Source organism: Empidonax traillii, unplaced genomic scaffold, assembly GCF_003031625.1.
Source record: "Empidonax traillii isolate 1590-97213 ecotype Southwest subspecies unplaced genomic scaffold, ASM303162v1 scaffold689:size842923, whole genome shotgun sequence".
NCBI lineage: Eukaryota > Metazoa > Chordata > Aves > Passeriformes > Tyrannidae > Empidonax > Empidonax traillii.
In genome coordinates, this window is record NW_020955882.1 from 369053 (window position 1) to 392777 (window position 23725).

The 23725-nt window shown below is 42.4% G+C and overlaps 1 protein-coding gene across 7 annotated transcripts in view; it reads right to left on the reverse strand.

The window, feature by feature from the left end:
• RAPGEF6 (Rap guanine nucleotide exchange factor 6) overlaps positions 1-23725 on the reverse strand; it is a 113626-nt gene that overhangs the window by 24928 nt on the left and 64973 nt on the right. For 3 of the 7 annotated variants that reach the window (XR_003573033.1, XM_027899800.1, XM_027899798.1), the window contains exons 7-20: positions 18819-18950; positions 13860-14043; positions 12891-13027; positions 11774-11932; positions 11236-11388; positions 10824-10988; positions 9929-10036; positions 9377-9580; positions 8877-8985; positions 6904-7147; positions 6205-6362; positions 5129-5143; positions 2625-2865; positions 1166-1549 (exon numbers count right to left, since the gene is read on the reverse strand). Coding sequence is in view for 5 of the 7 variants with exons in the window: in XM_027899800.1 (XP_027755601.1) it covers positions 1166-1549; positions 2625-2865; positions 5129-5143; positions 6205-6362; positions 6904-7147; positions 8877-8985; positions 9377-9580; positions 9929-10036; positions 10824-10988; positions 11236-11388; positions 11774-11932; positions 12891-13027; positions 13860-14043; positions 18819-18950 (2393 nt within the window). In the remaining 2 variants the exon portion in view is untranslated. Of the gene's footprint in view, positions 1-1165; positions 1550-2620; positions 2866-5128; positions 5144-6204; positions 6363-6903; positions 7148-8876; positions 8986-9376; positions 9581-9928; positions 10037-10823; positions 10989-11235; positions 11389-11773; positions 11933-12890; positions 13028-13859; positions 14044-18818; positions 18951-23725 lie in introns of those variants that run through there. The other 4 variants (XR_003573034.1, XM_027899801.1, XM_027899799.1 and 1 more) reach the window with 2 other exon arrangements.

Consider the following 23725-nt stretch of genomic DNA (forward strand, 5'->3'; position numbering starts at 1 on the left):
AACATATGCCAGCCCACAGCTCCTCTTTTCCATGCTAGATTAGGATGGTTATCTTCCTATTTCAGGAGACATATGGCATCAAATTGCTGTGCAGGACAAGGCAAGAAAGACAACCCCTGTGCCATATGCTAACAAAAACATATTCCTCTGGAAATAAGGGTAAAACAGAAACTAATTTATTTGACTATTTTTTATTTTTTTTGACCGAAGTCCACTTCAGTCATGGCCTGATTAGACTTAATGAGAAGCAGGAAGAGTCATTTCTCCACCTACAATAAACCATGAGAAATTGGGAGCAGAATATAAAAATTAGATTCAGTATCCACGTGTGTATTCACCATGTAATGAGCAGCCCCAGCCCCAATTGCTGCCCAGTCCCCTTGAAGGAAATTCATCAATTCTTTAATGTGTGACTAACCAGAAGACAACACTCTTTGATAAACTAGTTAGACATGGAAGAAAATATTTTAAAATGGCATTTCCAACAATGGTGCTGGGATACAGCACAAATCCAGATCTTTGTCTGATGAATCACAGAGCCTTTTTTTTCCCCTAAAGTAAAGGCTGGGCGTAAGATAATTGCAAATAAAGGAAATGCTGAACTCATGCTGTTAAAGTAGCAGCATTCAGGATAAATCAGAAGAGAAAGTCTAAATGTGCAATTGAAGAGGGGAAAAAATAAAATAGAGAAGCAGGCAGATGACAGGAAAGAATGAAAAGGAAAATGAAGCCAAAACAAGACTGATTTGAGGAAGTCCTTACAATGGAAGGAAGAAATAAAGTAATCTCATCATCACAGATACGACTCGGTGCACACCGAAAAAGTAACGACGACTGACAAAGAGAAGGGAAATTGGGAGCCAAAATCACGGACAATGACACAGTGCTCAGGCAGGTTTCTGAGGTTCATCAATCAAACAGTGCTTTGTCCCAGTCTTCTCTTTCCCTGTGAGGTAACAGGTAAAATAGAGACTGGCACATCCAGCGCCATGATGGGACTGAACTGCTGTGGTGACTACCCACCTGGGACCAGGCTGGCTCTGGAAAACCACCCAGACCCACCTGTAATGTGCCCAGGATGTTGCTATCCCTTCCCTTTCCGTTTAGATTACCAGAATTGCCTCTGACAGCACCAATCAGAGCTGAAAAATGAGAAGTATTTTACCTTATCACCGCGAACATGGAATTGAAGTTCTTGCATTCTCGACAGTGGAGAGCGATCTTAATGAAATGCTTAATGATCTTCATTCTCTTGAGCTGGTTGGGCTCCGCTAAAATTTCCATGGCAACCCAGAAGGTCTCCTGATTGATGACGTCCTCGAACTGTTTCAGGTGAGCGTTCCCCGTTTTGGAGTCCAGCTTGTAGAGGTCGTCGATGTACTCGGTGGGCTCGATGTTGCGGAACAGCTCGAAGTCCCGCATGGACAGCTGGGTGGCCACCTCGATGGTGCTCAGCTGCAGCAGCGAGATCTGGCTCTCCCGGAGGAGCTCCTGGGCGTCCTCGTCTGAGCATAAGGTCTCTGTCTCCATATTGTTCTTCAGATAATACCTGAAGGATAATGGAGTGACAGCAGCGCATTAGAGATGCCCTTCAGAGGGTCTGTGAGCACGAGGATGCCGAACCGTACCAATCAACGTGGGCATTTCAGAGACAAGAAGGGACAGGATAACCTTGTACTTCAGTTAACAGAAAACAACATCATTACTGAAGTAAACAAACATTTCAAAAGCTGTTTTAATCTACCTCTCTGTTATCATTTTATGCTGTACTCTGTAATATGCTGTAGTGTTCACCTTCAGAAAAAGGTCAGTTACTCTTCCATTTGTAAATTCAGCGGTGAAAATAACATTTTAAACACACACTAGTCCCGAGAAATCTCCTGTTAATGTGTTTCTCCGTTTCTTACACAAATTCAGTGTGGTTTTCTTCCATAAATTTACTGTGGCATAGTAATATTTACATGAGGCACGGAGTATTCAGGAAATGGAAATGTATCTGGAAAATTCATTTCCACAGTCCCGAGCAGATCACTTTCAGATACACAAAAGTTTATTACTCGTAAATCCCCTCTTGTTGCCTAGCAAAGACAACTACAGAATTTTTCACTTCAATAAACTTTCTTCTGGTCTGGATCAGGTCATCAGATAAAACCAAAGTACTTAACGTTTCAGAAAGATTCAGAACAGTTTACATAAAAATGGAAGAATTTATCTCAGGTTAGTATCAGTTCACTGCAACACGGCACTGAGAAAAGAATTAATTGTATGCTTTAATCCTCAAGTACATGTGGGAAGTGTCAGAACAAATATAAATTTTTTCTCCAAGTGTAAACCACCATGTATGTTATGCTGATCTGCTAAATTTAGCTGTCATCAAGCGAGCTGGCTGTAGAATTTGGGGAGGGCTTTTGGCAGCAGAAGAGGAAGGTGACACAAGAGGAAAGTGTCATTTATTGGCATTTGCTTGCTTGTCCTTCTAACAGACACCTGTGCACTTTAATTAAAACATCCCTCCCTGACGTTGGGCGTGACGATCCTGGGGGTCTTTTTTCCAACCTCTACGATTCCCTGACGTTCAATCCTAAAAGGCAACCCAAAGCAGAGCAAAGCAAGGGTGCATTTACCGTCCATTGAGCTGGATCCTGTCGGCCAGCTTGGAGAACTGGTCCGGGAGGCGCCGCTGTTTGATGACGCCCTCGGGGCTGACGGACACCTCGCACAGCGAGTAGGTGTCCGGGGCTCCGGTCAGGTTGAACTCGTGGACAGCGTGGCTCACCACCTCCTTGGCTGTGGTGTCTTTGCTGATGATGATGTAACAGCTCTGCTGATCTGCTTTGAAAACTCTGATCACCTGATCCGGGATATCTGAAAGAAGAGTTAACACCTTCGGTGTGTGGAGTCGCTTTTCCCTTGGGAAGACTCATGGCTTGGAGAGAGGCTTCTCACAAGGGCATGTGGGGACAGGACAAGGGGGAATTGCCTTAAGATGAAGGGTAGGTTTAGTTAGGTTGGATACTGGGGAGAAGTTCTTCCCTGTGAGGGTGGGGAGGCCCTGGCACAGAATGCCCAGAGAGGCTGTGGACTCCTCATCCCTGGAAGTGTCCCAGGCCAGGCTGGATGGGGCTCTGAGCAACCTGGGCTGGTGGAAGGTGTCCCTGCCCATGGCAGGAGATTGGAACTGGATGGGCTACAAGGTCCCTTCCAACCCAAACCATTCTGTGACTCTACGACTGCCTCATTTGACAGCCAGAGAACAAAACAAAAACCAGCTGCTGGGAGACAAGAGCCACGCTGGACTTGAAAAATATTAAAATATTTTGTTTCTTCCTTCAACTTTGAGAGAAGAAAATTCATCGCTGTTTTTCCACAACTCCATTCCTTTACCATCCCATGGCCACAAGCAAAGTACAAGACATCCAGAATGTCCCTGAGCTGTGCACTGCCCTTCCCAGCGGGTCTCAGAAACTTTGGCAGCATCATTCCTTCTCTGGCCCTTGTGTGTTTGTGAGAGCCAGGTCCACACACGTGCCAGGGCACCTTTCCCAGGCATGAGAAGCCATCAAGCACGGATGGATGGGCTTGGGGTGGGAGGATGTGATGAGGAAAGGAGGTTTTGGTTGCTCCCAAAACTAGCTGCGAGCTTTCACACTCGCTCTCTCCCCCTGAAGGAACTAAGCTGCTGCCAGCAGTTAATTCCTTGGCTGGTGTACTTATTTATAGCACATTTTATGTACTATAAATGCATTAGAGAACAGCTTTATCAGAGGCTGCCTAGAGCAGGAAATAACTATCTACAGAAACATGCGTTTAATCCACAGCTTGATGATTGCAAATAATTTGCTCCATTAGTTATTACAGAAAACTTGATTTTCCAAATAAAACTGATTGGAAATAAAATGTCCAGAGTCAAAACAGGCACTAATTCCAAGCACAGGGAAAGCTAGTTTTCCTCCTCCATAAAGTCTGAAGATTTAACTTCATATTAATTTTCCTCTATCAAAATGCACTGTTTAAGGAAAAAAACCAAGATATTTGGGGGCAGTGACCTTGGGATAACTTTTTCTTGTGTCAGGGCTTAATAGTGTCATGGGGACAAATAGTGGGAATTTCAGGGCAAAAAGTTAAGACGGTAAACTGCGGTTCAGCATCAAAAGTTTCCACCCACTGGAAAAAAGAGAGGCTCAATATCAGTTGTAAATAAATTTGAAGATGGGAGAAAACAGGGTTTTGAAAAAGAATTTGACTGAAAGCTAATTCCTGTAACAGTTCCATTATTAGGGTTATCATATGACCGGGACATTCTCATTAGTAGTTAGGGACAAGCTGAATTTGAAAAGCTCAATATATACATGAATAGGGGCAATAAAAGGGATAAATAAGTATTATGTCCTTATTTCAGAGTGAAAGTGGTGCAAATGACATACTGGATAATCAGGGAAGTGCTTTCACTCCTAAAAATCACAATAAATCAACAGAAAAGGGAAACATCTATACTTAGGTATTAACATACCTAAAAATCAGAACACACTCAAGGTGTAAGACTGAAATCTGAAGTTTAATTTGAGGGGGAAAAGTAAAATAAAAAAAAGGCACTGTGTAACCAAAACTATGCAACATGTGACAGGGGAAGGAAACATAAATTACAGGCACATGTTTGTCTTCAGTCTTTGCTTTTAAGCAGCTAAACATTATTAAATCAAATGAACTTTTATGCATTGTTCAGCTTGTGTTGACAATACAAAGCACATTTCCAGTTCGCATGCACAGAGTTTTAGTTACGGAGTCCAACAGAAGAACAAACTAAATCTCAAACCACGTTATCACCTGAAACTTCAGTTCTATAAAAGAGATGTAAGCAACTTCATTCCTGCAAAGCAAGGCCACAGAGAAGCAAAGAAACTGCCAAAGGTCATCCAGGGTTTCAGTGGCAGAAAGGGGAATAAGATGCAGGTCTCAGCCTGTGCCTGTGTGAGAAGGGATTTGTTTTATTTGAGGAAGCTTAGAGGGCACAGGGCTATGGGATGCCCTACAGTAACAGCTGTGTCAATGCAATGTCTGGTAGTGGTAAGTTTTCAGGCAAGCCATGCAATATTAAGGTCTAAAGGATGCTGTACATCAGGATACTTACAGTAAAACCCAACAGCTGCAGGCAGGAGAGAAAGAAGAAAACTGTGTCAACACCAAATCATGATTCAGATGTTTACAAAACTTATCAAGTGTACACTGTCAGAACTAGTTTGGTTTTCTCTGCTCTTTAAACATGGTAGCATATTTGTTGTAGTAAACCTGAAGTAAAGGCAAGTGATCCAGGTAGACAAGTCCCTGTCCATGGCAGGGAGGTTGGACCACATGTCCTTTAAAGGTCCTTCCATCCCAAACCAGCCTGTGATTCTGTGACTGATTCCAAGATGAACTAGTTATCAGACAGCAAGAACCTGGAACTGCAGCAAAAAGGAAACTTTTCTGCTATGGATATTTATGACCTGATAGGATATATTTGGGTGCATCCCTCTTAAAGGGGCAATCTGCAAGTTTGCATAAACATAACTCACAGCCACAAGGCACCTTACAGACTATGTAATTATGCACAGAACTTACACTTGAAATAGGGAAAAAGGATTCTGACTTGACATGTTTACAGGCAGCTGCATATCACAACAAATACCTCCTGCAGCCACCCCACAAACTGGATTCCAACAGCAACAAAAGCCCACACCACACATCTCAAAACATTTGTAAGGTTTTCAGACATACAACTGAATATATACAATGTTTGTAAAACACAAAACATCAACATCACTGTCTTGGCAGAACAGCAGTCCTATTCTATCCACAATACTGCTTGAAATGTATACTAGAAGATGGGGGATGGCCAAGCCAAAGCACCAGGACAGGTACTGAGGAGAGATGGCAAAAGAGAAAGGTGCGGACAAGGACAATCTGCTTCCAGCAGAGCAGGTTTACTCCAGTGAGTCAGTGAAGCTCAAAAGTGGCAAAATACACGTCTTTGTGTAAAGAAGTAAGTGTCACACAAAAAAAAGAGCGTGTAAGGGAGGTTCAGGCAGTGTGGATTTCCAGCAGACCTCCAGTCTGGCCCTGTTAGGGGGCCAGACAAGACAAGACAGGTAACTGCACTCCGTAATTCCCGTCCGATACTGCCTCGTTAATCACCCTGTACAAACCAAGCTCATGCTGCTGTTTTACCTGAGGGATTGGAGAAGTCCAGGATGCTGGTTGTGGGTTGGAGCAGGTCGGGGCTGCTGGAGGAGAGTGTCCCTGGGATGGGCATGATGGCCAGGCTGTGGCGGCACTGCCTTGTCCCCACGATGCTGTCGTCCTGCGACTGGCTCACGCTGCCGTCACTGCAAAACAGCCCTGCCTCACTCCTGTGCACTCACCCCCTGCCACTCACCTTGGGAGGAATGAAACTCAGGGGAACAATGCTGTTCAGCTCTTCAACTACACCCTGCAGACAGGGTTTCGAAACAAGGACAGAGTGCAAAGAGATTTGAAGTCGTTCGGGGGAGAGAAAAGATATTTTGCTCTTGTTCTGTATTTACGGGGCAGATTACACGATTTTTTAAAAAACAATCAGTATCTCTTAGTGGCCTTAGCTGAAGGAGGGGAGGTCTGGATTTGATATTAGGAAGAATTGCCCTGTGAGGGTGGGCAGGCCCTGGCACAGGTTGCCCAGAGAAGCTGTGGCTGCCCCAGCCCTGGCAGTGTCCAAGGCCAGGTTGGATGGGGCTTGGAGCAACCTGGGATAGTGGGAGGTGTCCCTGCCCATGGCAGGGGGTGCAGTGGGATGGACTTTAGGGTCCCTTCCAACCCAAATCATAATATGATTGAAACATCACAACCTCCTAAGGAACAATGACTTTCTGGCAGAGGAGTCTGACACACCTGAACAGTTTGGGAGGCAAGATGCTGAACCGGGTCTTGTCTAAAATTTTCCTGATTCTGTTTCTGCCACCAGATACAGTGTTTGCTTTCATTTTCTTGTTTCCTTTTTCCCGGGGGAACATCTGTTCCACATCTCCAGGCATATCTGGGATGGAATAACGGTTGTTTTTCTTTTCTGCAATTTTTGGAATATGTGGAATTCCATTCTTCTCTTGTCCTATCCTGCAGAGCAGCTCCTTAAACACTGTAAGAGAAGACACAATCATTGTGAGTTACCTTTGCACACTCAAAACCTCACAGTGAATTCTTCTTTCCCCCTCAAACCTTTTGCTTTCCACATCCCAGACTGATAAATAAAGGATTCAGGGCAATCAGCACTATGCATTTATTAGCTTTTTTGTTTGCCTCTTTTTGGCAATGGAGGGCAGATGCTTCCTCAGGAATAACTGCAGCACAGACTGAGATCTTCCCAAACTGCCTTTGTTTGCTTTTACTAACACTACTGAACAGAAGCTGCATCAAATTTCCTACTGCATTCATCAACGAGCTAAGCCAGTCTATTACCCACACTGACAGTCCCAAAGATATGGTTCCACAGAAATGATAGTGTTTATGCTCTTCCTCTTTCTTTCCACATATATAAGGTAAAAAGATGTTCAAATGGGTTTTTCAATACCAATTATTTCTGTAAAGATCTTTTAAAAATCCTTTGAGATCACTCAAGTCAGAAAGTCAGTATTTTCTGTTGAAAACATGGTGATACTGGAAGAATGCAGAACTGTACACAATAAATTACTCAGACTGTCCCTATGAGCAAGGAAACCATGGCTTTCTGCACAGAAAGTCCAGTTAAATTGCATAATTCTATTATATAATAAAAAATTAAAAGTTTTCCCGGTCTACATTTGAATGTAACAACAGGATTTGCTCAATTCCAGCACCAGGCACTTAGCATTTAAATTAAAAAGTCAGGATAATAAGTATCTCTGTTGAAAAAAGCTTCAAGACATGAATTCATTCAAATCTATCAGAGAAATCACCTTGAAATTCTATCAGCCAGTAGGGAGAGAACAGAACCCGTTTGCAGATGTGTGTTGCTTACATTTATAATACAAATGAACAACCTCTCACTGTCTCAGTTACACTGACCCCTCATTTCATGTCCTTTTACATTAGTCTGGACCATTGGTGGTAGGTTTCTGCTGTTTTTGAATTATGTTAATAAGCAACTGCTGAGGGCTTGGAACTTTTTACCCAGGCAGGGATAAACACTGAATAATAATAGAAAAGAAAATCAATAGTGAGCAAGGGCAGGTAACTGAGAGAGGAAAATAAGAAAAGGAAATTATCAGAAGGTCTCGGATGCAACCACGAGGGAAGGAGTTACTCTGTGCACAGTCTCACTCTTTCTGTAGCTCTGGTTATTCTGAACAGGATTATGGAAAGAGAACAGATGATCTGACTGAGACTTTAAAGAGGTACTTATGTGTTTATATTCATGACGACAATTAAAAGCCAACATTTATATGCCACACCACTTTTTATATCCCCTTTTCAGTTTTAGACATAAAAGCAATTTATCCTCTCGTTCTTCCAGCCTTTATAAAAACTTGCACAAAATCCCAGTTTTACATCTTTGCCGTTTCTTGGCAAAAATATTTTGGTCCAGCTCCCTTGGCTCTGTTTCAGCCACACAGCACGGGGGGACAGCAAAGGAGCTTAAACACTCCTGGAGGGTTTCTCGGGGAGTGAAGAGCTGTCTGTGCTGGCTCTGTGCCCCTCAACGTGCAGCCTTTGGCACACGAGGACTCATCCAAGCAAGCAGAGGCACAACGAGGGGACTTGTGCACAACTTCTCACTCCCAGAGCAAGCTGGAAAGGAAGGTGGAATCCTACTGCACTCCTGGAGCCAGAAAGAGTGGAGCTCCTCCTTCACATACACAAGGAATATATCATATATAAAGTCTACTCACCAAAAATGTTTGTTTTTACAGTAATGGAGAGATGTGTGTTGTTCCTTAAGATTTCCAGAGCTTTCACAAAGGTGATGTTCTCAAAGTTCTGTCCATTTACTTCCATTATCTTTAAGAAGAAATAAGAGCATCTGTTTGACAGACTTACAAACACAAAGGTGATAATACAGGCAGAGTAAGGACTTTCCAGAAGTTCTCATATGATCTTTACAGCAGTCTCAGAATCAAAGCATTCCTTGTAAAATAACTATTTTCATCATGTCAGTGAAGTTATATCCTCTAAATAAGACAGTACCTCCATTTCTACCTGACAAATGCTTGAAATAAATTTATCTTTTAAGATAACATGACATTCTTGCAATTAATCAGGAATTTAGAATCAGAAGTGTAACAGATATAAATGGAAGCTGAGCTGTGGCATTGCCACTTGCACAACCTTTTTGCTGAGAACACCAGAGTGGGCTGAACCAGAATATTTAAATTAACATTACTGCTTATACCTGATCACCACGCTTGAGTCCAGCCTCTGCTGCTTTACTGCCCATCTCCACAGTCTCTACAAAAATACCAAAGCCCTTGTCGCTGCCTCCCAGGAGGCTGAAGAACAGGGGTGAGTCTCGGGAAGGTTTTTGCAGCGTGATTTGTCTCCATTTTGCCTTGGCAGCACAGGCAATATTCAACAATCTGAGGTGGCCTTTCATTTTCTGTAACACAAGACACAAAATGCAGCGCAATGTTTCTATCAGAAATGGAGAAACAGTTATGAAAAACACCCCAAGTGGCAGGAAATGGATTTTTGATGCCATGTATTAGGATCTTACTAAACAAACCTTGTCCTCTTTTGTAGAAATGCAGAAACCCACAAATGAGTGCCATAGGTATTCCTTTAGATGGCTTTTATATCTAAATACATATATTTAAGAACAAATATGTCCATGTTAAAAGCCACCTGTAACTGTTACAGTTCTAGACCACTGTGTTGGGCACTGGTAACACTGGAAAATCGAAATATGGCATTAGAGAATGTGACAGTCTTTCTTTTGGGCTCCTACCGTGTCTTCCAAGTTCTTTTCAAATTCTTCCAGGAATCGAGTCATGGCAGGATCTCCTTCAAAGTCATTAAAATGATTGTTCACCCACAGTAAGACCACTCTGGTAACCTGTAAAAACCAAATAAATTGTGTGTGTGAATATATATGTATATACACATACACACAAGGGTATCTATGACTCTTCTATCAGCTCTGATCAATAAACAAAGGAGAATACCTGGACATGGCAGAATAACACATGACAGATTACTGCTAGGTTTCCTTTAGCTCAAAACTACAACACATAAAACCCCTGGTTAAGAATTTTACTGCCATAATTTTCCACACGTTGGCACGATACAAGTTGCAGACTATCCACATTTTTCACGTGTGTGCACAGGGTTACAAAGAGCTGAACCTGGTTCTATTTCTGGAAGCATTTTTACCAACTGCACTTGTCTCGAGCACAGTTTATTTGAAGCCCAGAGTTTGTAAAAAGCTGCTCAGACAAAGTGTGCTCAAAACACTGGGAAGCTCTGCAGTAGGAATTATGGAAAACAAGCACAGTGCTGTCATAAAAAGACAACCAGAATGTCCAGGATAACCTAAACACAATTCCCTTAAATTCCTGGTGAAAAAGGATTTCAGAGACAGGCATTTACCTCTTCATATTAAACAGAAAACAGTATTTATCACTCTGCAGAAGAGAAGCAGCGTCACACCTGATTTTGGATAGTACACCATCACACACAACACCCTGGAGAATCCTTTCTTGATATAAGTGAAAACCACTTTGCTTTAAAATATTTAGTATAAAATAACTGAAGCATAATCCTGGTTTATCACAACACAAAAAGGAATCCATTTGAATGCATTTTCACCAGAAACACACTGATCTCTTAAGACTCCAACCAACCTTATCCCTGAGGCTGTCCACTGTGAACCATTCCAAGAGTTTATTTCCAACTTCCAAGGGGCTTGTTAGAAACGTTCTGTATGTTAGAAGGAAATCTTCGATGTAGGTGGGATCCACAATAGAATGTTCTTCTATTAAGTGCATGATGAGTCGCTCGGGTGTTGCCTTAAAAAAGTAAATGCAAAAAATAACTGGTGTCTCTCATCCCTACCCCTCCCTAGAGAGTATTTCAGCATAAACCCAGGTGAACAGTATAATCCCTTTACAAAGTTCAATTATGGCAAACTCGGGAAAACATACCACCATGTTTAAAATGAAATCTTCCTGAGTCTCTCAGCCCAGATATTTTGTATTTATTTACTAATAAATAAAAGTGTAATAGATCAATGGAAAGCAGAGAAAGAAAATTCACCTTGATAACTATGTGGCCTTTCCTGGTTCCACTGCGATCCAGCTCCCTGTGCTCCTTTACCATCACAATTTCTCCTTCTTCCTCCACTTTATGAGTGTTTTTTTCCACATGGTTCAGAATCCTCCAGTAGTCTTGCTGGGCTATACACACAAACTGTCCCCAAACAACAAGAGACTGTGAATTAACACCTAAACCATGAATGCCTGCTCTTCTCCAGGCTGAACAACCCCAGCTCTCCCAGCCTGGCTCACAGCAGGGATGCTCCAGCCCTCTGAGCATCTCTGTGGTCTCCTGTGGACCTGCTCTAACAGGTCCCTGTGCTCGTGCTGAGGAGCTCAGAGCTGGAGCCAGCACTCCAGGCAGGGCAGAGCTGAGGGGGAGAATCCTCACACTTCCTTCCATGCAGCCCAGAATGCAGCTGGGCTCTTGGTTTATATCCAGCTTTTTCATCTACCCCACCGTATCTACGGATAAAAGTAGTCTGCTTTCTTTTAGATGCTTAAAAATACAAGGTAGTTGTACAGAATTGCAATCTCACCTGGCAATCATCTACTTTGGTTCTGACCACTCCATTCATGTACTGCTTGTCCAGAGAGGGAGTAATCCCAAAACTATTTCCCATACAGAGACTCTCACTCTTCCCATCAGGATAGGTGATTTCCACTGTGCCATTTAAAATGACATACCAAGAATCGAGCTAGAGGAAGAAAAAGAGCAAAAAAACAAACAAGTGAAGCTAATTCACCAACTTTCCTAAGCTCTTATCTCAGACAGGCTCATTCCTGCAGTCTCCAGTTTGTTGTCACCACGGCTCTGCAACATTTCATTCACTGAAACGGTACAGTGTAAGGCAGCAGTGGAGAGGACTGCAACAAGAATGCTTCATTCATTTCAGAACTAATTCCACAGGGAGGAATGCTGATGAAGAGATTGCTTTTTTAATCCGTGGGCTAATTGCTACGATATATTTACATCATTTAGTGAGAGTGAGCACTCTTCCCCTGGGCACCCATTTGGTCACTTCCAGAGATGAGTCTACCTTGTCCTCTTGGAGGGATGAACAGAGAATGCCATTCCTGAGGGCTTGATCCAAGCAGAGGGAAAGATCTCAAGATAATGATTCAGGGCACCTATGCTGGGAGCCTGACCACAGTCTAACCTGAACATCTGCATGGAAACTGCTCCTAATTTAGACTTTATTGGGCAAAGATACCCCTCTGTGTTAGTATTTAAAAAAAACTACATTATAAGAAGAGGGTTTTTTCTCCATGGAAATTATGCTTTTTTTCTAAGCCCCAAATCATCTTTGAAATAAGTTGGCATTTACCTGATAACAACATACTGAATGCTCTTTAATGCCTATACTTGGTAGAGTTAAAGACTTGAACAAGACAGTAACCATCACAGAATGGTTTGGTTTGGAAGGAACCTTAAAGAACATCTCATTCCAAGTCCCTCCACGGGCAGGGAACCAACACAGAGGCAGAATCTGCTGAAGGGACGGACAGAGGTTTGGGGATTTTGGCTATGGGGTCAGGGTCTAACTTCCAGGTGTGGGAGAGGTGTGGAGATGGGAAACAGTTCCAGCCCTTCAGCCTCAGTGCCCTTGGTAAGCCCCCTGTGGCACCCACACTGTGCTGTGAGCCCTGACTTACCTCTTGGCCATCCTCAAGGATGATGGCTCCTGCTTGCTCCACCACTTCAAAGATCATCACTGAGCACAGCTCTCTTCTCACAGACATGGTCATGTTTGCAAAGGCAGGGAGTTGGTGCATGAATTCCAATAATTGCTCTGTTGGACAGAGAGAACACTGGTGTGATGACTGCAGGGCCCAGGGTTCCTCAGACACCTCACCCCCCCCAGCTCTGTCAAACCTCAGCTACATTCACGAGACAACTGCTCAGGGGGGTTACAGAACCCATCAGTGCCTGTGGCTAAATGAGCCCAGTGTCACTTTGTCACCCACAGCCAGAACTCGGCTCTGCAGCCTTGCTGGGGCTCTGATTGACTCTCAGGGCAGCAGGCTAGCTAAGAGGAGAAGCACTTCAGCTTCAAACATCTAGAAAAAGTAAAAATACCCTTAGGTACAGTAATTATAAGCTTGACAGGAGCATGAAATGATTTTCCAGTGTTCAGAGAGGCAATCTGGAGTAGAGCAGAAAGCAAGTTTTGCTATTGTAGTTAATGCCAATTTCTAGTTAAATGCTGCAGTAAATAATCTTCATTTTAACTGTTCTGCAGTTTACAGCTAAGTATACCTATATTCAGTAATAGCATGTTCTCTTTGCTATTTAGTAACTAATTCAACAATTGAGGCAATCAGAACTACCTTGCTGCCTGTCCCATTACATCAACACACACAATGACTGTAATACTTCATATCTTAAGCATCTCAAAGACTGTTGGTTAAAATATTTCGTTTTTCAGAACAAATGCTCTCCCAGACAGTAAGAAGAGAAATCATTCAATTAAAAGTATCACTAGTGCAAAATGATCACTGGAAGGCATCACTCCATTATTAAGGTATACACTGAAAATTAAGTCATTAAACAGTGTTCAGATATGCTTCTCTCACAGATATCGTATGATGTAGTTTTATGTAAACTTTGTTTCTTCTGCTCACCAATGTCATCATCAGTTTTATCTGCAGGCTCCTTCTCAAGGCACTCTCGGACAACATCTCGGCCCAGAAGTGGATCAGAAGTTCTGTCAATGTCTTCATCCTCCTCCTCTTCCTCATCTTCAGAGTCTACAGGTGCTTCTGGAAGACCCGTTAAATCGACATCTCCCATCTCACTTTCTGTGGCCTGCAAAGAAAACACCAATCAGACAAAGAGTTCAGTGTCTTCAGTCTAAAGATTTATGGTCTGAGGTAGCTAATAGAATAAAAAATAAATTCTGTGACCAACAAGTCAAACTGGAAGCTGCAGTAGCTCCCCTTCTGAACACTGAAAAAAACACATCCTGCTGAAATCTACAGTCACTGGTTCTCATTTTATAGTATTTACTATTTCTTGTGAATTCACGTAAAATTGGTTTTTCCTAAGTGGAGTCTGTATTAATCACAAAATAATAACGAAGTTTAAGCGGTTACCCAATGCCTGTAGATACATTTCTACTGCCAGCAATAGATGGCAACACAGACTGAGCAGACACACGAGGCAACAGTCAAAGAGAACACAATAAATGCAACCAAAAGCAGAATCACACAGGAATCGTTTGCACTAATTCCTTCTGTAAAGTTTAAATGATGTAACTGCATGAAAATAAATTTCCAAACAGATGGAAGGGGGAAAAAAAAAAAGAAGTTTCAAATTCTCAGTTTCTACAGAGTAGTTGCTCAACCACTCTTTTTGAAGTTTAAGCCAGCATGCAAATCATTTTTCTCTTTAAATTCAAAAATCTGAGCAACAAGATGTGTCACTGCGAAGTATAAGGCAATTGTACAGAAACTTGCAGAAAACAGGAGTTTGTTTTTAAATGAGCACATTTACAACGCTCACTTTCACTTTAAATCCTTGAGATTCTACAAAAACACTGAACTGTCCGAGGCATCAAATACTCTGCATGTTCACTAAACCTCCAAAACAGAGGAGGAATTTGAACACTGTGATGGGGCAGCACAGCTTTCCTGGGCAACCTGGACCAGTGTCTCAACACCCTCACAGGGAGGAAATTCTTCCCTGTATCCAAGACAAATCTACTCTTTTTCAGTTTAAAACCACTGCCCTGTGTCCTGTCACTACAGGAGAGGTAAAAAGTCTGCTGAATAAGCCCACTTGAAGCACTGCCAGGGTGCAGCAAGGTGTGAGCCCCAGCACCTGCACAGAGGAGCAGCACTGCCTCGGTGCACTAAACCAGAACATACCGGGGGGGTTAGGTGTAAGCTTGGACTGCGGAGCTTGTCCCTGTTTTAACAATTAGCCAACAAACCTATTAACTAAAGCCTAAAGGGTTTAGCAGAAACCTTTCTTTCAGAGGAAGGTAACAACGTAGAGAGGGTTAAATCTGTTTTACATTACATCACTTTACTGGCTTCTGTAGCTCACATTAACAGTTTTGGAATTAAGCCCAAGCGCAAATTGTGCTTGGAGAGTCTCAGCAGCACATGATCGGTACAGTGTTTCATACAAGGACTTTTCTAGCATTTCTTCATCTAAACAGTCACAATTTACATCGACTGCTCCAGGTTGAATAAGGCAGACAACAGCACCACTCCCCACTTTGATAATCTCAAGCTAAGGTAGAAAAACTGAGGTTACGGGTTCCGCAGAATTTGGTGTATCCTATATAGGAAAATAAACAAATCTCCTTTCTTGATAAATAAGTTATGACTTGATCGCTATGAAATAGGAGATGGTCCTCCAACTGTGCTTCAAAGATGACGTGCAGAGGGTTGACAGAAGGTTGGCAGGTCAGGCAGAGCTGGAAGGAACAGGAAGGGTTTTGCTCATAAAGCCATCTGAGGAAGTAGCTGCTCTTCCCAAGCACGATGCTCCAGCTGTTTCCATTATCAAATACCAAAATCACTCTTAACAGAAACATTCTGAACAACTGATTTACAAAATGAAACCAGAAGCTGCAATCCTCACATTTCACACAAATGTGGATTTCCAGGATCAGGTCCGCAGTGCAGGAGAATCTACCAAGATACACATCCTTTATATTTTATATATATATATTATGTATTATTTTATATATTATCCATTTTAGTAGCAAAGCCTTAACCACAACTGGAGGTCACTGCTGGGCAATAATGTGGCTGCCTACAAAGAGCACATATTGCCAAAGTGACAAATGAAGGATTTGGAAAAAGCTGAAAAGGAAGGAGAATCTTTCACTGACAGAACTGAACAGGTCAGAAAAAAGAGAACCAAACTGGTTGGTCATTAAGAGAAGAGCAGAAAGGGGTTGAATGAAAAAAAAAAAGGAATAAAAACTCAGAAGAGAAAAATCCCTTCATAAATTTATTTGCATCACTTTTTGCAGCTAACTCAGGGTTTAACACCGTGTGCCCATAGCAGTGCTTACAGGCAGGAATCCCCTTCTGCTGATCTCACCTTCATGTTCATCATTTCCTGATCAACTGGAAATGGGCTTTATCCTGGGCTGAGATGCAGCTGGAACCAGTGCAACCTCATTTCAACACTATCAATGAATGCAGTGTACAAAGATGAACAGAAAGTCTTTCCAAATAAAATACTGCATCATTCTTTGGTTCTACCACTCTAATCCTATTTTCCTATTCTGGAATGACGTTTGCACTACTTGCTGTAAAAATTAATGTTAAGATACCATTCATACAAAAGGTCATTTCAAGGCTACATTAATCAAAATTATTCAGAACATTAGTGACATTAATGATATTACTGGAGAGCTTGGCATGCAATAGAGACAAAACTGACTGCAACAGCAAAGCATCATTTCCCAAATACTTCATGAAAAGCTGTATTTTGTTGTACCAAAAAAGCTTTCAATTACTGAGCCAATACATTACACTCAAAATGTAGGTTTATTGCATATCAAAGAGATTCTCTGCCTTCATAATGTGATGAATATTGGGGGAAACACTTTCTTTTTTCAGCGTGGTTCCAAAATCTGTCTATACTGATGTGTCACTGCGATATAATGCAATGTTAAACACCGTGCCATGGTATTATTACACCCTATTTATCTATCAGCAAGCAATATCAAGCTATCACTTAGAGATGTGTGACAATCAGTAAGGGAACTCCCCAACACTAACTGTTACTGCTACTGCAATAAAGCCCATAAAATACATAAATGCACATCAAGTGCATCTGTTAACAGGTTGGTATTTGCACAGTAGGCACATGAGAACAATATACTAAAAATTAACTACAAAAATAAGGGGGGGGGGGGGACACCTCAGTGGGTTGTTGGGTTCCACCCCCCCACTCCTGACATGCCTGTTGCACATCTTATCTTCCCCCACGGCTCATCAAAGGCTCGATGCTCCAATGCCGTGTTCCAGGATTAAGGACACTGTAGCTCTGACCATAAATGGCTGTAACATTATCTTTGAGGGTCTCACACGAGTCTGACAGTGCTGACCTGTCCACAATTCCTTCAGGATTCAAGTCCAGACAGGTTCATATCACTGAAAAGGAAATTCCTATCTGAAAAGTCCCCACTCCTCAAAATCAATAGAAAATCTGCAGTCATTTTCACATTAATATATTAATCATTTCTTGGGGCACAAAATACTTTGCACCACTTGTTTATTTGCTACAGTGCATAAATATGCTACTCCATCACTTCTTTTATTGATATAATTTTTATTGGTTTAGCAATTATGCTCTTTTGGCGTTTTCTGATGAGTAGACAAAAGGCAATTAACCACACATGACAGAATACTCACTCATTACAAGATATCATGGCTAGAATGGTACCTTCATTATCAATAATATATTTTAAGTGCTTTTCACTTAAAGCAACCTCTCCAAACTGCTCAGGTAGACAGGCAGGCAGACATGGTCAGGGAAACTATCCATCAGCAGCCTAATGTATGACATGCTGAGGCACAGCACACAGACTAGTTCTGGTGAGTCTGACTGATTACATCAGTTCTCTTGATTCAGAAAATAAAAAATGATAAGAATAATCAGGATACATCTCAGAAACTGAAGGAGTCTCAAGAGCATGTGGGAAAGGCTCTCTCAGGGATGCCAGCTACTCCTGACCCAGCTGGCAGCAAGCACATCTAAAGGAGTAGTAAGGTAAGAGATGAAATTGGACAAAAACACAGGGACACTTCTAATGTTCTAAGGGAAATTTTGCTTTAATATCTTATTTTTAAAGTTCCCTAAGTAATACGTCGCTGTAAATAGAAATATCACTAATCTGTTTCCAGTACAGAAATAATACCCAGCCAGCACCTCAGGAAAGGGAACAGGTGTCTGAAATCCAGTTCCACCTACACTGTGCTCCTCAGCTCTGTGCACCCAGTGCTGTGCTTGGACTGCAACTTGGAAGTGGAAAAGCTGTGAAATTACTGATCAACACAAACCCAAGCTGAGCCCCCTCATCAACCAGAACATAAACACCACGGAACGAGCTCTGCGATTTGACACCAGACAGGTAACTTATTAAGTGTATTATCTGTAAACAAATGAAGCTATCTCGGGATTTCAGCCAACTTCTATTCTCAGCAAGCCACACTAGAATTTCCACAGTCAATTAGTGCAGAAAGTGGGTTTATTACCATGCTTTTGTTTGCAGAACTGAACATCTGCTATTAGCAATAAATACAAATAATCAAGGAAGGTATTGGAAACACGAGGCTGATTTCATGAGATTTGTTCCATTTCAGAAAAGAAAATGATCCCATAAATCAACAAATATGACTTCTAAAAGCCACAGAGTACTTGGTGGTACAGAAAGATGTGAAAAGCAACAAAAGGAGCTTCACAAGCAGCTTGTTGCACTTCTGTGTGTCCGTGGGGGTGGGCAGAAGCATCAAGAGGGCTTTACCCAAAACCTTGGATAAAGGGGCCACCCTTCTTGTTCATGGAATATTTAACATCAAGGAAGGAAAAGCAGGAAACAGAAGCCATCTCACCTGATAAATATCAGACAGGCTGCTGCTCCCAGAGTCACTGGCAATGCTGCATCCCGACTGGCTCGAGGGCACGTGTGTCACCTGAGGGTGAGGATTGTCGGTGAGGTGCATCTTGGTAAGGTCAGCTGGGAGCTGCAAATGGAAAGGATTTGGGGAAAGGCAGGAAGAAGAAAGGAAAACAAGACGTATGAGTCTGATTTGAAGACACAGTTATTTAAATCCCTTCTGTTATGTGTTTGTATTTGAATTTCTGAATCAAAGTCAAACTGAATTTGAATCGGTAACTCGATGTATATTTTGAGGAAAAGCTAATTTAGACTAAGATTGCCCAATATTTCATATAACTGATGGAAAATGATGCATCTTTCTACAGAACAAAGGTCTGGGCTCTTTATAGCTGATATCCCCCTAGAAGACAAATATATGATGCTGGCCAAACAGCCTGCAGTATTTACCATTAGCTGATGCTACAATGAAATATGAAGCAGGATTCCTCTTTATAAATTCAATTCATGCACCTTAGTTCAAGAATAACCTTTAGAAAACACCAATATAGAATAAAAAGTAATGTAATCTAAACAAAAGGTTTGGTCTTTTTAGACCAAAGGGCTTTGAATTTTAAGAAAATGAGTACACAGAAGGAATGTGATGCATTTTTGGTACAGCTATATATAACAGCACCTCTATTCTGTAAGTCTATCTGTAAGTGAACACACATATGCAGATATGTAAATTCTAGTGCATGACTCAAGTCCACAAACATAGTCCTTTCTACTGAAAAAAAGCAAAAATCAGCAATGGCTTTTGAAGACTCAGAGCTGCATGGAATCCTACCAAGAAATCAACCCTTTAATTCAGCTGCTTGTTTATTTTCTGCCACATGTATTTCTAATATTTTTTAAATTTATACTCAATAATATGAAAAGAACATTGTATCAAGAAGTCATAGATTCTCTATGTTTTACCATAATAAATTATAAAAGTTATACACTATTCCTTTAAAAAATGTTCTGATGAAGAAGAAAGTCCAAAGCTAATCCAACAGAATCAAGTGCTATGATCAAATGAAAAGATTTCTTCTCTAAAGATCCCACACTGTCGTGTCAGCCCCATTCAGTCCTACAAATTAAAAGACAGTATTGTACAAATGTTGCTGATCTCGTAAAAACCTTATAAATACTGATTAACTTAAGAGAAACGGTAAGCAGTTTTTGATTTGGAATCACGTTTTTATGTCCATTATTTGAAGAGCACACAAGAGAAGCACTTTACCAAGTATCAGTTCACCATTTTCTGAAAATACAAGTGGCACCATGGGTCTTGCCAAACCTCCTATCACCAGAAAAAAATCTTGGGACCCTCTGACACACGTAACAATTTTATTATCAAACTGTGATGAGGAACAGGGGGGATTGTGTCCCTTGCAATTCCCCAAGACATTCCCGTTGGCACCAAACCACTCTATGGGCTATGAAAGATTACAATGGTATTTCTCCCTCTCCTAATTTTTACCTTGTTCTAGCTTTGTGTATCTTTTACTACCAAAAAGAAATCACATAATATCCAACCTGTAAATTCATATCTGTGGTCACATGTACCTGTGACAAGGAGAAAGTTTGAAAAGATTACTAAACCCTCACAAACTCCCATAAAAAACCCCATTGGAGCAGGAGGTATAAAATAGTGAACTTGATCCAAACACAAAGGAAACACAACACTTTGAAGCCACCAGAAAACGTTCTGCAGGTCGAAAAAAAATCTATTTCCAGGCTTTGAGAACAGCAAGAAGGTCAAAGCACTCAGGTGACAAAATCCAACCCAGTGGCCAAAGGTACCTCGCTGTGAGCACACGGGGAGAGCTGAGCCGTGACCTCCCAGCTACAGCAAAACCAGCCCCAGGGAAGCTGAGCTTTCATCCTGGGCCAAATGAACACATCACAGCCCCCAGTTCTGTGCCACACACAGCACAGCACTGTCCATGCAGCACCTCTGCAGGCACGAGGCAGGAACGGTCACACTGCCCTCCCTACAGCCCGGGGGGATCTGCACAGTAAATAAGGCACCCACGTTTCCCCACGGTGCTGGGGGAGGTGGTTCCTCTGGCTTTCCCCACGGGGCAGGGCTCAGAGTGGGTGGCACAGGGTGACAATGCTGCCCTGCTCCTGCAGCTCACGCTCAGCCCCTCTGCAGCAGGCAACGCTCCGAGCCAGGGCAGCACTCCCCTTCCCAGGGACAGCGTCCAGCAGCACTGTGGGACTGCTGGCAGAGACACTGCGAGTCAGTGGAACTGAAAAATCCAGGAGTTTCAGGAAATTACAGAACAAATCAGCCCATACAGATTGATTACCCCAGCACTGCTGCAAACTCCTGTCCCCACCTTTATAACCTCCCTATTCCAACAACCAGCTCCAACTTCAGCTTCCATCTTTCCACCCATGAGCGATTCCCATGCTCACTGTGATAATACAAAGCTTCCTGCTATCCAGATTCTCAAATTTTCAAAACTCCTCCAAGAGCACAGTGAGCAGGACCAGGAGAAGAACCAAATCTATGGGATTTCCCAGAACAAGGGCTTTAAAGGTGCCTGCTCTCAGTATACCAACAACTGGTTTTATTAAAGCATGTTCTGGCTCAAAGACATCACCACACACACAGACACAAACTGCCACATACAGTTTATCTTTTATAATTTAGTTTTGATTTTAAGGTTCTTGTGATGAACACTGTTTTCCACACCTAGACTGAGAAGTGGGGCTCTGTCTGGTCTAGTGGAAGGTGTTCCTGCCTATGACAGGGGCTTGGAAAGAGATGAGCTTCAAGGTCTCTCCCAACACAAACCATTCTGATTCTGCAATTCTAATTAATGCTGCAACAGGACACGGCTCTCAAAATAAACAAGTTGTGTATATACTTCGTATGCCACTTTCACAAAAACTCACTGAAGACCAACTCAAAGCACTACCAGCCTTCCCAAAGGAGTATTTCTAACCAACTTCCTACCTCTATTCCCAACTGATCTTCATTCCCCCTGCCAGCACTCCCCTTCATCTCCATCCCCTATAAAGCACCTGAGCACGTACCACACTTCTGCTGGACCCTGCAATATATTCTTGTAAAGGACATTTAATGCAAGTTAGATGCAAGGAAACACCACAAAATCTCTCTAAATTTGAGAGAGAGAGAGAGAGAGATAAGGTTTATTTGAGACAAGTGACCTTTAAAGTACTGCTTGCCACTCTACTCATCTCCCAAAATAAATCACAGCTTCTGTCTTTTGTATGTCATTTTTATTACCCAAACTGATTGTTCTTTCTCTCACTAAGTAGCACGACATAGAGAGGATGTTCCTGTTCCAACATGACAGAGGGCACAGGAAGGACTTGCTGGATGTGGTAGGCAAGTTGCTGGAAGTGACATAAAATTGTCTTAGCTATTGATGATTATGACTTTTTTTTTTTTTTGTGGAACTTAGAAACTCTTATTACAATCGCATCCATACCTTGAAAAGTCATGCACTGGGAAGCAAGTTCAAAAAAGCAACGTTCCCCTATGCCCACCTCAGAGGCTTTGGGATGCAGATGTATCCATCTGCAATATCTTCTGGCCAGTTGTGTGCCCCAGCAGCCACAGACAGGAAAACCCCAAACATCCATGAAATTCTGATAAACACTGCAATAGACTACTTACTCGTCACTTTAAACCACAACAATTTCATTTTTTCCCAAGAAAGGATAATCTGGAATTGGAATATGAGTGCATCTGACATGCTGGCACAGCCTGTCCCTGCATCTGTGCCAGCACATCCTTGTGACTGACCTTTCCTAACAAAGGCATATTTAGGACCAAACCCCCCACTGAAATGCCACACTGCAGTTCAGAGCTGGGCAAGAAAGAAAGTTAAGAAAATAGAAGTTCTGGTCGGTACAACCACCTACAGCTCTGCCCTCCCACTGAGGCAGGAAAACACAGTCAGTGACTACACCAAAAAATCTTGGCTCAACAAGGGAATTTTTAAAGAGAGATTGCAAACTGCAAGAGCAAAGAAAGGAGAGAAAAAACACTGCACCCTTTGGAAGCTCATCCCGATGGCAGCATCAGCCTGTCTTGCCACACAAAGCCAGAAGCACCATCAGCCTGGACCCCTTTTTGTTAAAGGTGTGTGAAATTTGGGAATAGGGTACAGAGGGACACCCCACCCTGCTCGCCAGGACACAGTCAGGCCGGGTCACTCAGACAGGGGAGGGAGGAGGAGAAGACATGGGAGTGTAAAAGCCAGCTCTGGGTAGCAATCAATAAAAACTGAAGTAACAAAATACTGAACTTTCCCCACAGCAACCATGAAAACACCACAAGGTGAAGACTCCAGAGGAGCTTGGCTTCTACCAGTGATTTCATGGGTGCAGCCACCCAGCACCAAAGCACTCCTGCTGCCAAACCAGAGAAACCCCAAAACCTCTGCAAGCCCCCAACCTGCCCTTTCCTGTTACATAACACAGTGCAAAAACTCTCACACTGAAGAAACCAAACCCAAACCAGAAAGAGCAGTGAACTTTAACAGAAGAGCTTTTTGTCCCGTCCAGACAGAAGGAACACTCAAGTCTGGCACATATTGTAGAAGACAAATTGCACCAACAGCCTGAGTTTTCAGTTTGGATGGAGAGGCAGAGCCACAGCGGCAGATTTGGGAGCAGCCATAACGTGATGGTTTCTCCAGGAGGTTGCTGAGGTTTCCCACAGTTCTCCAGTAAGAACTCTATCTAAAGTTTAACAGGATGAGTACAAGGTTGTGCACCAAGTCTCGTGTCTGTAATTTTGAAAATAATTGTGCTGTGAGCTCTGCTACACGGACAGCTCACAGGCCAGCAGAGCAAGGAGTGTCTGCAGTGACATTTACTGCCCACGTCAAC